This window comes from Vicia villosa, unplaced genomic scaffold, assembly GCF_029867415.1.
Source record: "Vicia villosa cultivar HV-30 ecotype Madison, WI unplaced genomic scaffold, Vvil1.0 ctg.000189F_1_1, whole genome shotgun sequence".
Classification (NCBI taxonomy): domain Eukaryota; kingdom Viridiplantae; phylum Streptophyta; class Magnoliopsida; order Fabales; family Fabaceae; genus Vicia; species Vicia villosa.
The window spans coordinates 65,148-83,388 of record NW_026705059.1 but is presented as its reverse complement, the minus strand read 5'-3'; the positions used below and the strand labels follow the sequence as shown (position 1 = coordinate 83,388).

General features: G+C 33.3%; 1 protein-coding gene across 1 annotated transcript; it reads right to left on the bottom strand.

Annotated features, from left to right (window-relative positions):
* Window positions 1-3,503: 3,503 nt before the first annotated feature.
* On the bottom strand, window positions 3,504-4,793 carry LOC131625113 (transcription factor JUNGBRUNNEN 1-like). The gene is made up of 3 exons (XM_058896005.1): window positions 4,586-4,793; window positions 4,072-4,391; window positions 3,504-3,984 (listed from the first exon to the last, which is right to left on the bottom strand). Exons 1-3 carry the CDS (start codon window positions 4,791-4,793, stop codon window positions 3,571-3,573), a joined length of 942 nt encoding a protein of 313 aa, XP_058751988.1. The 3' UTR covers window positions 3,504-3,570.
* Between the last annotated feature and the right edge of the window lie 13,448 nt (window positions 4,794-18,241).

Below are 18,241 nucleotides of genomic sequence, written 5' to 3'. Positions count from 1 at the left end.
AAACATGTTCCATAATCATCATTGAAGCTATCCAGATCAAGAAACAACATCTGTAGCACCTCCAGGCAAGAATTCGATTCTCAGTTTTGCAAACTTTAGAGGTAAGTGCTTTGAACTTCAAACTCCATCATACATGCATCATAAATGAAATATTGCTTTTCCATCTTGTTTCTGCATATGTATGGATCAATAACCCTCAATCAATTGCATCATAACTTGCACATACACGATTTCAGATTGAATCATAGAATTAGGGTTCTTCGTGTTCATCAGAAAATTAATGATCTTAGAGTCAAAATAAATGAAATTAAAGGCTACTATCATGTTCCTCGTGAAAAACCGAGTGAGATAGACTATCTACTCGATCAAAACAATCCAGTTTCAAAGATTTTCAAAATCAAATTGGGGTTGTGTTCTTGGCGCGTTTTTTCGTTCATAAATTTTGAATATTGGTTGGAAAATATATTTGATCCAACGCATGTTACTTACAAGATGCACGCGCAGCTCAGTTGGTTGTTGTTTTGGTTGGTGACGTCAAGGTCACGAGTTCAACACCCTTAGGGGCCAAATCCCTTATTTTTTAACACTATTTTCCATCATTTTTTTAAAACTTTAATCAATTCATTAACCAATCAAAACTCATCATTTTAACTTCATTTTTTGTACACTTCTCATTTAATATGTATATTTTATGAATATCAAAAAAAATCACAAAAATAACATTTATTTGATATATTTTTATTAGGTTTAAAATGATATATGTTTAGGTGTTTTTTAATACTTTAAAAATAGTTTTTTCATTTGATTTTCAAACCCTAATCACTTGTAAATATTTTGTGATCAAACCCAAATCACTTAGGTCTTAGTTAGGCATAGGCTTTGTCCTTACCTTAATTAAGTTGACTTTTGTCAAACTTTCAAACTGTTTTCAATCCTCGATTAAAACAAACGATCAAAGTTTTCAAACGATGAAACCTCGCGTCTGTTAATAAATCAATCAACCATGTTTAATAAGCACCCCTTAAGGTATAAGTCTCATTCCCTTGTATAAAATTAGGTTTTTCTTTGTATATACGCCTATCTTTTTATACCCCAATCGATTTGATTTAAACCTTTAAATACAAATCAAGAATTAGGTTTTTTTCTTTCAATCTGTAAGAAACCTAAAAACCAAAACTTATTGGGCCTCTCCTTGAGTATAAGTCCCATTCCCGTGGACATAACCTTGTTGATAAACCGTTCATCCTTAAAGGTATATTTCCTTCATAAACTCCAATGTACACACACACTTTGTCATATATACTTGTTCATATACTTGTTCATATTTGTTCATATACTTGTTCATATTTGTTCATATACTTGTTCATGTTATATGCTTGTTCAACTTAGTACAACACTAGGTTCCCCATAGCCTCCTATTGGGCTTCGTGCAAAGAATTTCTCTTAGCTAGGTTAGGACATAGAGTATGGTTTCCCGGTGAAATCGCTCTAAGAGCTCAAACCAACTATACCATGCCTCCTCTTGGGCTTCATACAAACGATTGTGCCTCCCATAGCCTCCTCTTGGGCTTACAATGCAAGGACCCTCGATTGTCCCTCCCATAGCCTCCTCTTGGGCTTACAATGCAAGGACCCTCGAATAGCCTCCTCTTGGGCTTTGTACAAGGATCCACGGGCTTCTTAAAAGCATCCCCATATCCAATAAAATACCCTAGGAGATTAGACATTTATCATCTCTATGGTAGGAGTATCTGTTCTATATCATCACAATCAAACTTTTTTGCCACACGGCTGGCTCATCAAACCTTTTTGCCACATGGCTGGCTCATCAAACTTTTTTTTGCCACAAGGCTGGCTAATCAAAGTTTTGCCACAAGGCTGGCTAATCATACTGTTTTTTCCACAAGGATGGCTAAACAAAACATCTTTATCATTCTAAGAACCATAAGTGGCATAGCCCAGTTCTTATAATGAAAAGATTCAAACAAAAATCAACAGATGTATGTGATGAAATAAATTAGATACATCGATCATTGAGATGACATTTGTCTCTTATCCTTTGCTTCCACTAGCATAAGTGGGAACTACGATTGCTCTGACTTTCTCAACATCCCTTTGAGAATAAGTAGGCACAAGGTCTCATCCTTGGCGAGCAAACTTCTATCTCCCTCAAACCACTCAAACCTTAGCTTCCCGTAGACCTCGAGCTACAGTTGCTCTGATTCCCTCTAAGGGATATGTATGCAGAAGATTGCGATGATCTTTGCGAGCATAATCAAACAAACACCTTAGGTCCTACCTATCTCATAACAGAAAACTTCCCCAATAGCATAGAAAGAAATAAACAGACAAATATAACAAAGAAACCTATAGAGTACTATAGATACGTAGGGTGCTAATACCTTCCCTTCGTATAACCAACCCCTTATCCGGAATCTCTCCCCCTTTTTGCATTGCTTTTAATTTTGTATTATTTGCATTACATATCTTTTAAGGTTTGTGCAACTTTTTTCCTTTTCCTGCTTTGGAAACAATAAAAAGTTTGGTCGTGACCCAAAAACAAAAAATCATCTTTTGAGCCCGAGTCCAAAGAAGGCATCCGGTGTCTCATCCCGATTTTCCCACGACAGGGGGCTCCTGTTCTGGACCGGCCCAATCACCTCAATTGGGCCAATCCAGCCTTCGGCCCTAGGCACACTAGACGCGCGCGCGACAACCTCCTTGAGTCCGCCCCGGGTAAACGCTAGACGTAACCGAGCACGATGAAGCCTCGTGCTCGGTAGCAGCCAGCTTACGCATCGCCTAGATTCGCGCCTTGCAAAGTGGAGCCTATTCCGCCTGGAATAACTCTATAAATAGCCCTCTGACCCCAGAGGGCAAGGTAATCTTTTCTTACCCCCAAAACCTCTCACTTTGTTGTGCCTTGTTGATCACATACTTACTTTGGCATCGGAGTGCCTTGCAGGTACAACCATTTTTCCCCCTCAACCGCTCCGGATTTCAAGCCTTCTTTATTGCCGGCCATCTGATCTGCTCGATAAAATCAATATATATGCTTTCATATTATTTGCCTTTGATACCTTTAATTTCTTACATTCGAAACAACGGATCTTTTACGTATAATCCAAAAAATTATGCATAGTAATTTTGTATCTCCAAGATTAATAAATATAATTTTTTAAAGGATTGATTTTACTATAAAAAAGGGTAGCGGCACATTTTATGGTCCATTTCACTTCTATTTTTGCATAAACTTTTTGATGAATAGTAGATTATTATCGGTTAAATCAAATGATTTAATAATTTGACTGGATTGTATTAATTTTTTTATATATTCAATGTTATATAATGTTATATAAAAGATCAACTTAACAAAATTTAAATTATTTTCCAATTTATCACCACTTCATTTTTGTAAGGCGGGTGGGCAGACAGCCCAACTAATAAGAGTATTCTCCTAAAAGGTTATTTCTGTATTACTGAAGTCAACAAGTATTGTGAAAAACAATTATATCAATGATTTCTAATCTATTTTAAATTCAAACAACACATGCCATTGCTAATCACTGTTTACAAACTAGGTGAATCAACAGCAAACTTCACAACTGATCCAAGCTCATCCCAATTATCAAAGGATAATAGCTCATTTGCAGCTTCCTGAATCCAAAAATTTGAAGATGGTATTAAAATTTGTTGAGCTGGTTGCTGTGGAACTGAAGGGGTCAACTCACTCACATAAAATTGATTCCTTTGACCATTATTTGCATAATTATTTACTGGTATATCCTGATTATGATGATCTTCATGGATTGAACCAAAATTGATGTAAGTTTGTTGATTTAACATGAACTCCATATTGCTGCTCATTCTAGTGCTGTTTTCATAAGTAGTCTGACGCTTGGTAGCTAATGGTTTCATCTCATGTATTTGTTGTTTCCTTTGTGATACACTTCTTTTGAAAATTCTACATAATGTCCAAATTTCCTGCATGCCATATAGAAAATCATTAGGACCTGTTAGTTTTATATCATAATTCATATGCATAATCCAATCATTAGGACCTCTACTTACTGCTTCATGAGAAACATCATTATCATACTTAGCATGAGCAAGATTTGTGTTGGTAGCAATACTAGACGGAAGACGAAACTCGTGCATCATCCAATCCGTTTTGGTGCCCTTACCAGCGCTACCGCGATAGTAAACAAGCGTTTTCTTGAGTCCAATGCAATCATTTCCTTCTCCTCCATTTGAGTATATTGCTTTATCTATTCCAGTTGCTTTCCAGAATCCAGATCCAGTTACTCTATTTGGCCTAATGCTGTTCCTATATTTTCTCCCTCTTTTGCAAAAAAAATAACCTTCTTTTTCTGCTCCATGTACACTAGATTCTGCATGGAAAATATGTATGCAAATGTTATTCTATATTTTTCATTCTAGCTTCTGTTAATTAGATGGAAACCCTAATCTTGTTTTTTCAATATTGATTCTATCTTGTATGAAATAAACTAATCTTCAAGACTTTAAATCAATAAATATGAAGAAAAAAATTGCTATAATTAAAGTGATGATTGATGATACATACTTGGAAGATCCCAAGGATCATATTTGTAGATATCAATTTGTTTGATGAGATCAATACTAATAGCTTTCTTGTCAAGTTTTCTTTGAAGATAAAAAGTGACAAGTTCTTGATCAGTAGGATGGAATCTAAATCCAGGGAGTGGAACATCATCATCATCATCATCTTGTAAATATTGATTATCCATCTTGAAATCATCTTTAACACCCATTTTCTTTTCTCAGTCTATTTGTGTTTATGTTTGCTTTTTACCTTTTCTGTATGGATATATATAACTTTATAAGTCTTGAAGAATTTGAATGAAACAAAGAGAACCTTCTTTTGAATAAACAATGTGAAGAGGGTGGTATGATATGGATGAAATAATTTTGATGTTGGTCAAGTCATGTGATTTGACTTGTAGCATTTATGTTGTAGGGCTATAGCTGGACTTTTTCTATTGTATAATTCAATTAAAATCTTACTACAAATATACAATAATAAAATATGCTTAGAAAGGTTGAACTATTCTTGTTTTTGCTTTAAAAGCTACTCCTATTTGTTGCTCTATGATTGGGTTGAACCAAAAAGATACTGAATCTTCTTTTATAAATGTATATAGCAGTCTCTAGAGAAAAGTTATATGTATATTTTAAAATCTTTTTCTTAACAAGCAAAAGAATTATTTTAGAGATAGAGAATATAAGGGGCATTCATTCAACTTAATACAACATGAGAAATAGAAAAGAAGAGTCAAATATAAAGAGACAGTCTTTAGATGTAATATAATATATCTGCATTCTTTATTTTTTTTTAATGGTATTTGATTTGGTGTTGGTGGTTCGAGTTCTATCTCAATTCTTTAGTGCTAATGTATAATATTATTGGAACAAAAGACAACCTGAATCGAAGTTGAATCCATATAAATTTGAGTTTCTCTCTATAATTATAATGTAGAAATTGCAGAGCACTAATTTTTTAAATACATATACTCCTTACTTTTATGGCATTGAATGAAGTGATTGATTGACATGAACATTGATAGGACTAGTTATGAAAGCTTATTTAAACTTGCTCATAGAAGTTTTTTTTTTCAAGCAAATTGTATTACTGAAGAACGAAAGTTTTAGAAAAATTCGATTACAAAATGGCGTAAAGAGCCAAAAACAAAAAATTACCCACCAAATGGAATCTAACTTAAGTAAAACAAAGGGTTTTTTCTAAACTCATAAAAGTTACAATTGAGGTGTGTAATTTTCCCAATATACGACCACTTCCAAACAAGCACTTTGCAACCCCAAACCACATCTCTCGTGTTCCAAGCAGAATTCTTAAAAATAATACCATTCCTACACAACCAAAGACTCCACACTATAGCCAACCACACACAATCCACCTTACCTCTTTTGACTTTCTTATGAAGACAAAAAAGAACTCCAAACCCAAAAATTCTCTTTAAAATCTAACACATTATGAAAATCCAAACCAATCCACACTGCCATTTCTTTTCAAACTCCTACCACATTACGACAACACAAGAAGGAATGAGACAAAGTTACTCCAACCTCATCACAAAAAACGCACGAAAGATTCGAAGAAGAACTAAGGATACCTCTTTTCAAAAGTGAATCTCCAATTGGAATCTTATTCTTGAAACATCTCCACCCGTAAGCTTTGACTTTAAGAGGAACTTCCACCTTCCAAATAGAGGAGAAAAAACAAAGTCTAAACGGTTAGCCGGACCACACGGGATACACAAATTGCACAACTCGCTATAACATGAAGACACGGTGAAAGAACCATCCGTCGACGGCAACCACGAAGCCGAATCCACACCGGCAAGAGCACAAACAGCCGGTGGCAGTAGTTGTAACAGGCCTGACTGCATTGAAAAAAGAGCCAGAAACAGCGGGGTTTTGGATATCGAAATCGCCTCAATTCAACTCTCCGTATATCCAATCTCTCATACTGGAAATAGAGACATCCTGCGAAAGAGATAAAGCATAAAAATACGGAAAAATATCCTTAATAATTCCCGCATCCAACCATAAAGCATGCCAAAAAGAAATGGAATGTCCGAGGCCAACTCAAGATTTGATATTCTTTGCTAAAAAACCTTCTGGGAGATTTTTCCCCAAAGAAGGGATGTCCGACCACCAAACGGACCTCTTACTCCTATTATTAATCTTTTTTTCTCCAGTCAAAGATTTTAACTTTACATCCTCATACCTCGCCTTCAACACCTGATACCACAAAGAATTAGTAGCTTAAAAAATTCTCCATTTCCACTTTAAAAGGAGAGCATAGTTAAAATCTTCCTATCTCCTTAAACCAAGACCGCCTTTATCTAACAGGAGACACACGCCTTTTCAACTAACCCAATGAATTTTCCTCTTCTCCTCCATTCCCCCCACAAGAAATTACTTTGCAATTTATTTATCTCCGCTCTCATCTTTTAGGTGCTTTGTAGAAAGATAAAGTAAAGATCGCTAAAATACTCAAAACCGTTTTTAAAAGCGTAATCCTCCTACCAAAGCTAAGCCACCTCCCTTTCCAAGATTTCAACCTTTTTCTAATATTATCCAAAAGCGGTCTCCATGATGAAGCCCTTCTAGGATTAGAGCCTATAATGATACCAAGGAATTTAAACTCTTTTGTCTCCGTCTTACAAGAAAAAAAAGATGTTGTCGCTCCCAAAAAATTAGGATTAATATTAATACCAATAATCTTACTCTTGTGATAATTGATTCCAAGACCCGACACCATTTCAAAACCTTTCAAAACCGACTTAATAGCCCAAAGATGTTTCCAACTCCCACCACTACCAATAAAGTGTCATCCGCGAATTGAAGAATATCAATGAAACATTTACCATTCATATTGCACCCTGCAAAATCATTGTTATCAATCGCCTTATTAACCAAAGTCTTTAACCCTTCCGCCACTATAACAAAGAGAAAAGGAGAAATAGGCTCACCTTGACATAATCCCCTTTCCACACTGAATTCCTTAGTAGGACTACCGTTGACGAGAATCGACATCTTGCTCGAAAAAATCAAGGCCTCCATTCATTTCATCCACACTATCCCAAAACCCATCCTCCTCATCATATATCTAATAAAGTTCCAACTAAGTTTATCGTAAGTTTTTTCATAATACACTTTAAAAAGAAGACATTCATTCCCTTCCTTAGTAGTATAATCCACCAACCTGTTAGCTACAAGAACCCCATCAATCATTTGTCTTACCAGAACAAAGGAATTTTGAAAATTTGAAATAATCTAAGAAAGAACCTTTTTGATCCTACTATCCAATAATTTAGAAATAATTTTGTGGATACTTCCCACTAAGCAAATAGGCCGATACTCGTCAAGACCCAACAGATTAGAAGACTTCAGAATAAGAGTAAGAAATGAGGAGGTAATAGACTTAGACAAAACCGGCCCGTTGAAAAAGTCTTTAAAACACAAGAAAACATCTCCTTTTAATAAGGACAAACAACTCTTGATAAATAGAATAGAAAAACCATCCGGACCCGGCTCTTCGAACCATCACAACTCCAAACCGCTTCCTTAATCTCCATTTCCAAAAAAGGAACCTCAATAGCTAAGATATCTTCCCTACTCAACAATTTAAGAAAAATACCATCTAAAGATGGTCTATCAAAACAATCTTCTTTGAATTTATCTTCAAAATGAACTTTTACCGCATCCTTGACCTCCCTCACCGAATTCACAACTCCTTTATTAGTAATTATAGAACTAATATGATTTCTACTCTTCCTCTCCTTTATAAATCTATGGAAAAACTTACTATTATTATCTCCATCATTCCACCACTTTAATCTAGACTTTTAAATTAGCTTGTTCTCCATAATCTTAAGGTTCAACCAAAATCTTTTGTTCGCCTTGGTTTTGATTTCATGCGCCTCCTCATCCTATAAGTCCCTATCATTTGATGCATTCAAATCTCTAACTCCTTCCTCCACCTCCATGCCATACTTACCAAAAATCGTTTTGTTCCACCACTTCAACCTCTCTTTAATTAATCAGAAAACCTCTCATTATTGAACTTGAATGGTTTAGGACCCCAATCCTCTCTATCAACAATCAACCACACTGGGAAATGATCTGAAACATCCCTCAAGCCAATCAATTACCCAACAACACCCCACGATGAAACAATATTAATCGATACAAGGAATCTATCAAGTCTACTCTTAGATTTCCCTTCTCCACTAAACTAGATAAACTTCTTTCCTTTACTAGGAACATCCACCAACCCACTTTCTTTGATAAAATCTGAAAAGTTCCCTCCATTCCACATTACTTCTAACCAAAGCTTGACCAACTCTCTCATTTCTTTTCTTGACCGCATTAAAATCTCCCTCAAAATTCCATTCCCCGTCTTGATATCTTTGTGTAGCAACCTGCCCTAAAAATTAAGCTTTTAGAGTCGCCACCTATTCTGAATGGAGAATAGGAAACCCTACGCAGTTAAGAGATTCGGGGTAAGTTATTATAATCAAGTCGAGGGAAGGTGTTAGGCACCCTCAACCCTTTCCTATTGGCTTTGAATCTAAGGTAAGGGTTTATGGCTAAAATATTGAGGTTTAATAGCTAAAGAATTGAATAGGGGAAAATTGAGATTTTAGGGAGGGGGGTTCGCCTTGGTTATCCAAGTGCCTACGTATCTCCTTATGGAGAATCAGAGTCAACGTAGTTCGCGCACATGGTTGTACGCCTTTGAATTAGTATGAGGGTGTTTGAAGGCTTTTTGAATGGCCTATCGTAGTTGTTGAATTTGATTTGAAAGGCATTTTGAGTTGCCTGATTGAAAAGGATGAAAATCCGTAGTATCGTGGTTTTAGTGTGTTTTTGAATGTTTTACGTTCTGGGCGTACAACCCTGATTTAATATGTCACCGTTAGATGCGATGACCAATAGATTTGGTCAGTATAGCTAACGGATTAATGGGGCATTGCTGGTTACTCAGATCGATAGATTCGATCGTCGCAGGCAGCAAATTAAATGTGTTTTAAATTATACATCTTTTTTTATCTCTCGTCTAATGCAACTAATAGCTTTAGTCGGGTCGAGGAGAGAATTTATTTAGAATTAATAAATTAATTAAATTAAAAAAAGAAAATTATTTCTCGTCTAATGCGACTAATGGATTTAGTCGGTTTGAGGAAAAAATTAAGTTATAAAAAAACAATTAAACAAATTATTCAAGTTATAAAAATTTAATTAATTAGTTTTATTTTATTTTTCACAGGGGGGTGTATTTTGTTAAAGGGTAGTATTTCTGGGGGTGTCAATAGTAATAGGTCAGGCCCAGTTAACTTTTGAATCCGGGTGGTTGAGTATGGTGAGGGCGTATGGGTTTTGGTGTGCGATCAAGATCAGGACCGTCTGATCTAGATCCTGCGACCTACATGTGTTTGGGTCTGAAGGCGCATGGTAAAGGAAGCACTCTGAATCATATTCAGAGATGCTGCCAAATGTCCATGGGAGGACAAATGGCGAAGATCCAACGGCCAGGAGGGGGTTAACCAAGGAATCACGAAATTCCCCTCTCATTTTTCCCTTCCCTTTCTCTCTCTAACCTCTCTCTTCCTTCCCTCACGCTCTCGTTTCTCTCCACTCACCCACAAGAAAACCCCAGAAAAACACCCAGAACCCGCCGTCGGCCACCGTCCCAACCACCCCAAACCATCGTAAAAACCCTGTTCCCGGTTGATCTTCAACCGGAGAACTCAAACCTTCAAACCTCATAAACCCAAAATATCCAGAAACACGAACCCATATGAAGATCTTCGTGATCTTCATCTTCAACCTTCAAACAATCCCCCCAAATCCCAGGAACCCTAACCCTACCTTCAAACAAACCCCATGAACCCTAAGAACCCTAGGGTTCTGTGATGAACCCTTACCCTAATTTAAGCCCAGATCCAGACAAAAACAACCAAATCGCATGCAAAGCTAAGCTAAGTGGATCGATCTTACCTTGTGTTCTTGAATTTTTGGACGTGTAAGCTCCCTCCTCGTGTTAATCCGTTCTGTTCTCTCTTCTTTGCAGGTGAAGATGAAGGTCTGGAGCTCCAAGCTACGAGCGGCTGCGCAAATGGCTTCTCCTCCCCAGCAAAAATTCGACCCCTTCTTATGTCTCTTCTCTTTTCTTTTATAGAGTTAGGGTTAGCTTATGTTAGGAAATTAGAGATTAAGTTAGAGATTCGATTGTCAATTTGGATTCAATGTCATTGATTTGTAATTGTAATTTGATTCAATAATATATTTGATTGAATTTCGTTTTTAGTTTAGATTTGATTCTGTTTTGATTTCTGTTTTTGTTAATGTTAGATTTAGTGAATAGTTGATTCATTCTTGGGCCTGGATTGTGAAGATTAGGGTTTGGTGTTTGAAAGGGGGCGGCCGTGGGAAGGAGAAGATGAACAGGGTTTCTCCTTGTAACCCTAGTTGACTCGGTCAACACTATCAAGAAAATTAACAAATAATTTTAAATAGTTAATAATTTCTCAATAATGTTTTATCTTAACTAAACACATTAATTTAATTAACATTTTTAGCAAATTAGTAAAAACAAATTAACTATGTATATGTATGTTATTTTTATTTTAAATCAAAAATAAATAATAAAATCGGAATTTGATAGATTAAGGGACCTATTCTGATGGGCCAAATAAATGTGTAACAACACACACCCCTGTTTTGAATATACCCCCCCTTTCTTAATAATAGTATATATCTAACCCATAATAAAAAACCTTATTAATAAATATAAAATGAGAAATAATTGGGCCCAAACGAATTGGATCTCCAATATTTACTACTCACACCTCCACTCGTCTTAAATCAACCTATAAGGGAGTTTTATAGGAGAGCGAGTTTAATAATAGGTATACTAAACCCTATGGCTCCTAATTTTTAACGCCCCTTAATAAATTGACAGATGCAAATTAAATCGGGTAAATTTTGGGGTATGACACTTTGTTTCAAATTAAATAAATGAGACCATAGTTTACGTTTAGCACCTAAAAAACAAGCAAAGTAAACATTAACTATGTTAAAAGCATCTCTATTCCAAGAAACCTTGTTTCCAAGGTAACCGTTGGCACGAAAGATAGAAATCACAGAGACTGATTGAATCATCGAGAGAGCCAAAACACCACCTGACATATTGTCCTCCCTTGAATACGAGAACCCAATATCTCCCATCCCCTATAAAATTTTGGCTACCAAGTCTGAAACCTCCTTCAATTTTGTTTCTTGCACAAGAAACATGTTCGCCTTCCCATTAGGAATAATACTGCTGATTCTTTTTCGCTTAGTCAAGCTGCCTCCACCCCTTATATTAAAAGTACCCAATATCTTTAAAACGGTTTTAACTTCTCTTCCTGACCATCCATCCTCTTTAATTCCACTCTTTTCATTTCTTTAATTTTTTTTTTCTGAAAATCCCTCCTTGAATCTCCTGAGACCACCCCAAGATTAGAAATAGAATTTCGTAATTAATCATCCGATGAATGACCAAAATTCAAAATAATTATGTGATTACACCTTAAAAGATTAGAGTCCGCAGGGTTATCTCCAATAAGCAAAGGAACAGAACCAACCCTGGTAATCGCAGCTACAGTATGGGAAAAAAAATAAAAGGAATACCCTGAGATGGGCCTTCAATATCATCATAACCCGTTACTATTTTGTTAAAGGACTGCAAAATAACCTTCTTTCTGAATCTAAGTTAGAGCTCTCAATTTTGGAATCTAATCATGAATTTTATCGTAATAGTTTTTTGGAAAACTTGGCATACAAGAAATAAGATCAAGTTTCAAAATGCTAAACGTGAAGACAAAGAATTATTACACTGAAATTCATGATCAGATTCCAAATTTATCATGTTTCAAAATGGTAAATGTGAAGACAAAACTATTAATTTGAATATATTAATGTTTTGACGAAGACAAATTAAATTCAAGGAAGGAAAAGATCTAAAGATTGAAGAAGTCTCAAATCAAGGATTGATCATGCTTAAGTTGGATTCAATTATGTATAAACTTTTGGTGTTCAGAACCTTTCATCTAAACCCTTCAAAAATGGTCATATCATGCATACATGAATATTTGTTCAAAACACACTTAGTACAATGGATACCTTCTTAGCCCCAGACTTTTAAACTTTTGAAAAGTATTGAAACAACAATCATTTGATGCACTAGTATAATCAATTGAGGGGTCACGATTTGTCTTAAAAATTAACCCCACAATTGATGGCTCTATCCCCCACAATTTATTGCTCTTTATAAATTTTTCATATTTTTAAACGTTGACCATGGAACAATCGATTCTCCGTATAAACAATCAATTGCTTCAATGAAGCATTGTGAAAAATTTGAACCATGGTGATGTCTCTTCATTGCACATGTTCATGAAAGCTTTTCAAAATCATTGCAACTTATCATGAAAATTTTCCAATCATTGCTACTCATCTAATAGGTATCTTATGATGTATTTAAAGTAAGATTTTTAGATATTTCAAGTCAACTCTTTCATTACAATTTTCAAACAATTTATTTGTGTTTCAAAGTGTTCATATTCAAAACTCTTATAAATTTTTACTGTTTAATTTTCATATATCAAAGAAAAAGTTTCTTCAAATCTTAAGCACTTAGAGTTTATATTTTATGGAATTATTTATTGAAAAGAGAAGATAAAATTAGAATTTTGGAAATCATCCAAAATCACTTGTATTCAATATATCTGTATCATTGTACTTTAACTTGTATACCAAGTTTGTGGTGACAACCATGTTTGGGAGAAAATAGTGTTCTTTCCCCGAGTGTTGTAAGATAAGAAACTGGTGTGCTTTCTTGATCTTATGAGAATATTATAGAGAGTCTTGGTGTGAGGTTGTATAAATATCTAACATAGTTAAAATCATTTAAGGGGTCTGAAGGGACTAGAAGTACCCTTGATTATGAGGGGAACTAGTATATTTCTCTTGTCTCATTTACATTACTGCACTTTTATTTTTCTATAGTATCACTCATAAGTTCATCAGTTTTCTTCCAAAAAAGTAAAAGAAATAGAACATCTACAAAATATCGAGAAATTTTTTTAAAATCTAATTCATCCTTCTCTTAGGTTACACAATATACTAACAATACGCATCAAAGTAGGTTAAAGTAACTTGCTCCTTAATTTGGAAAATATGGCTTCCTCAAAACCGCTCTTGAAAGATGGTGGCAATAGCAACAAACCTCCATGTTTCATGGGTGAATACTATGACTTATGGAAGATTCGCATGAATGGCATGGCAACCAAACATGACAGCAAGATCAGAAAATAAAAGTCTCTCCAAAAAATTTCTGCAATTTTGTTCGGTAAACTCCAAGAACATGAGATAGAACTTGAAAGATTAGAAAAGCATAAAAATCAAGAAAAGAAACACAAAATTATTTTCTTAAGAGTGGAATAAAAGGAACCAATGATAGATGATTATTCGAATCAAGATGAAAGCATTACCCTACTTGTAAAAAGGTTTGAAAAGTTTTTTCAAAATGACAAGACTATGAGATTTGGTCAAAGAAGGAAATTCTTTAAGAAAAAGAAGGCCACAACATCAAACTAGAATTTCACATGTTTTGAATGCACAAAGCAATGTTGTAATGACCGTTTTTCTTTTAATTATTTATTTAATTGTGTGTTATGTGATTCATTTAATTAATTATGTGTTTATTAGGTGCTTATGTGATATTTGTGTTATTTATTGATAATCGTTAATAAATAACATAAGTTAGTAAGGTTATTAGTTATTGGGCCTAAGTTAGCATTAGTAATTGAGTGGTGCTAATTAGAGCCCATTAGTAATTTGTAAGATAGTAAGGATTTAACAAAACAAGGATTTTATAGAATTAGAGAATTAGAACTCATTTGGTGAAAATTGGGAAAAGAAGAGAAAGAAGAGAAGAGTGAAGAGAAGAGGAGAAACTCAAGGTTGAAGATAGAGTTGGCTTCAATCCAAAACCTAAGGTAAGGGTGGGGTTCTTTCATGATAAAGGGATGTATGATGATGTTTAGGGTGGGTTTAGATGATATGTTGAACCATGAATTGAATGTTGTAGGAACCCTAGGTTTATGATGATTTTCCATGAATTTATGATTGAAATCATGTTTTTGTTGATGTTTGATGATGAATGATGTTAGAGTTCGTGATTATATGTGTTTAATTGTTGATTGGGATGAGTTTTAGATGGTGGGTGTGTGATTACACAGTTATGTATTTGCTGTTATTTTTCTGCATAATCGCGCGTCCGCTAAGCGGCCTCGGCTCGCTAAGCAGACACTGAGTGGAAATTGAAAAAATAAAAGAGCTCGCTAACATGTTAGAAATCATCTATTATACCGACATTGTTTTTCACAACATGTTAGAAATAAATCATATGATAGAAATAATTCTTATGTTAGAAATAATTCATGTGTTAGATAAATTCACATGAATATAAAAACAATCATGTTCATAAATCTACAAGTTTTTATTTTTATTGCAGCATAAAAATCCATACTCCTAATGCTTGCTACATAAGAAATTACAGTGTTCTTAAAGGTGAGTATGTTTGGGTTACGAAAGGATCTAACCAACAAGGACCCAAATCACATTGGGTACCTAACAAAGTTTAATTTGTTTATTTGAAGACCACTACCAACATGTGGTATCTAGATAGTGGTGTCTCCAAGTACATGACTAGAGGCAATATAAAATTCCATCTATTACTTTAAAATATAAAGGGTATGTCACACATATGGAGACAACAACAAAGGAATGATTCTTTGTAATGGCAAAGTTGGTACTACTCCATTTACAACAATTAATGGTGTTCTCTATGTTGAAGACAAATTGGAATAATGTTTTGATGAAGACAAATTGAATTCAAAGAAGGAATTGATCATGCTTAATTAAGTTAGATAACAAGGGATTGAATCATGTGTCAAGGGATTGATCTTGTTAGAAGATTGTAGAGAGTCTTAGGGTGAAGTTGTACAAATATCTAACATATTGAAAATCCTTCATGGGGTGTGAAGGGATTAGACATACCTTTGGTTATAAGGGGAACTAGTATAATTCTTGTGTCACATTTATATTATTGCACTATCATTAATAAGTTCATCATTGCTCTCTCTCTGCAATATCATTAATAAGTTCATCATTGCTCTCTCTCTCTCTCTCTCTCTCTCTCTCTCTCTCTCTCTCTCTCTCTCTCTCTCTCTCTCTCTCTCTCTCTCTCTCTCTCTCTCTCTCATTCATGCGATTCGATTTGTGGTTTGTATTTTACAATCCGAATCAAAGTGAACAAAAGCGCATTATGTTACAAAATCTTGCAAAACTATTATATTTGTTTTACTAAAGAATTAAATAACTCAACAAATCTACGTGTATATTTTATCGTATTCTTTATTTGATATTTATTTTAATTTATATATTAATAAAAAAATAAAATATTATTTATTATAAATATTATTATTTTTATTTAAAATGAAATTGTTGCATATTTATTTTGTTTTTAGTTTTAATTTGTTAACGTTGATAAGATAAAATTAAAAAAGAGTTTAATTTTCATTACTTTTATAATTTTTATATATAAAATATTAATAGTATTTTAAATTTATTTAAAAATGTAATTTTTTTTTTAGATATAAGATAAATTTGATATACGTAATTGATATTTATATATTAAATTATAAATTTATTTTGATAATTATAAACTTATTTTTTAATAATATGAATGACTAAGCGCAAAATTACATTGTCCTTATATGTATATATAACTCAATAAAAATATTTTAAAAAACTAAAAGAACTAAACCAATTCAAACCGTATTAATTCAGTTTTTGCTTTAAATCAATTTTACTTTTGAAAATCTACCAAAATAAATTAAACATTATTTTTTTTCTTTTGAGTTTGAAATTACAAATTGCCCAAACCAATATGATAAAATAGCATATTGAATGATTAATCTAGAGTATATGATTTTGTTTGAAAATTTGAATTGAAAAAGAGGAGAAGATTTTAAGAAAGAAAAAAATTAGTTAAAAGATGGAAAGGAATTAAGTAGAGAATAATTTGGATAAAATAATATTAGAATATGATATGATATTGTATATCATTGTTTTATTGGATAAAAAGTATCAATATACAACAAAATTCAAGGCAACTAAATGATCATATTGTTATATTCATAATACATATATTTATCATTTTACATAAAATATTATTATTTTAAAAAATACTAAATATTTTTTATATTTAAAAAAATTCAACATTATTGCTTCTTCCCTCTTGAGATTTTTTTTTTAAATGTCAAAGGCGGCTATTTAATGAATATAGATCACATTTGAATGCATAGTAAATCCATATCCACTAGAAAAGAAAAATTAAATGAAAGCGACTTTGAATTTGATATAGTCAGAGACTCAGTTCCAAATGCTCATGCAAATTAAAGTCTACATATAGAGGAAAATTGGTACTTATGACATTATTGAGGCATACGTTGAATTGCTCTTGTATTCATCAAGTGTTGCATTATCTTAATTACGAGTGCCTTTATAGCATAATAACCTGTAAAATTTAGATTATTTGGTCAAATTAATTCTAGAAAGATAAAAAAGAAAAGTTCGGCTTGCCAAATGATATAATGTTGCTAAGTCAGTAAGCATAGTATACAACAAGTCAGGTCAATCTATGAAGTTTGATAGTCCTAGTCAGAAACCCCGGCTACTTGTACATCAACAATATTTGTAAATTAATAGAATGAAATTAGTTATTAATCTAGTTATAATATCAAATTAAGAGAAAATAAAGAAGAAAGAAGAATGATATCACTATGTCTTTTAAAGAAATTTGGTATGTATATACATCAATTAAATAGGGTTATTTATATTTCTAGAAATACTACTATTACACTAGTTTAATAATTGATATTATTATTTTATTTTTGACAAATTACGCATCTCCAATAATTTGACATTACTATTTTAAGTTTAACATTAAAATAGAGATTTCTAAATAATAATAATAATAATAATAATAATAATAATAATAATAATAATAATAATAATAACAATTTTAATTATTATAATATTTTCCATTTGAAATATTTATCACGGTACTCCATTGAAACCTGATTGAGGAGAATTTTATGAGAACATATGTTGTCTAGTTAAAAAACTTATTAGAAAAAACCTATTAGGATTAAAATCTTAATAAGGAAAAAAGAGTACAACATTATGATCCCCTCAACATAACACATTTAATTCTTCTTTTAAGATCTCGAAGGTGATGTATTCCAATATTTTATACATGCTTCTTGAAAACTGATGTAGGAAGTACCTTTGTGAAGAGATCTGCCACATTATCACTAGAACAAATATATTGAATATCAACTTTTTTGTTTCTTTCGAGTTCTTGTGTGAATGAGGAGAACTTTGGAGGGATATGCTTGATTTTGTCACTTTTTATGTAACCTTCTTTCATTTGGGGAACACATGCAATATTATCAATTGGTAAATTATACACTCCTTAGATATGTTGAATTACCGATTGTAACCATCTACACTCTTTGATTGCTTCATGAAGGGCAGTTACTTTAGCATGATTTGAAGA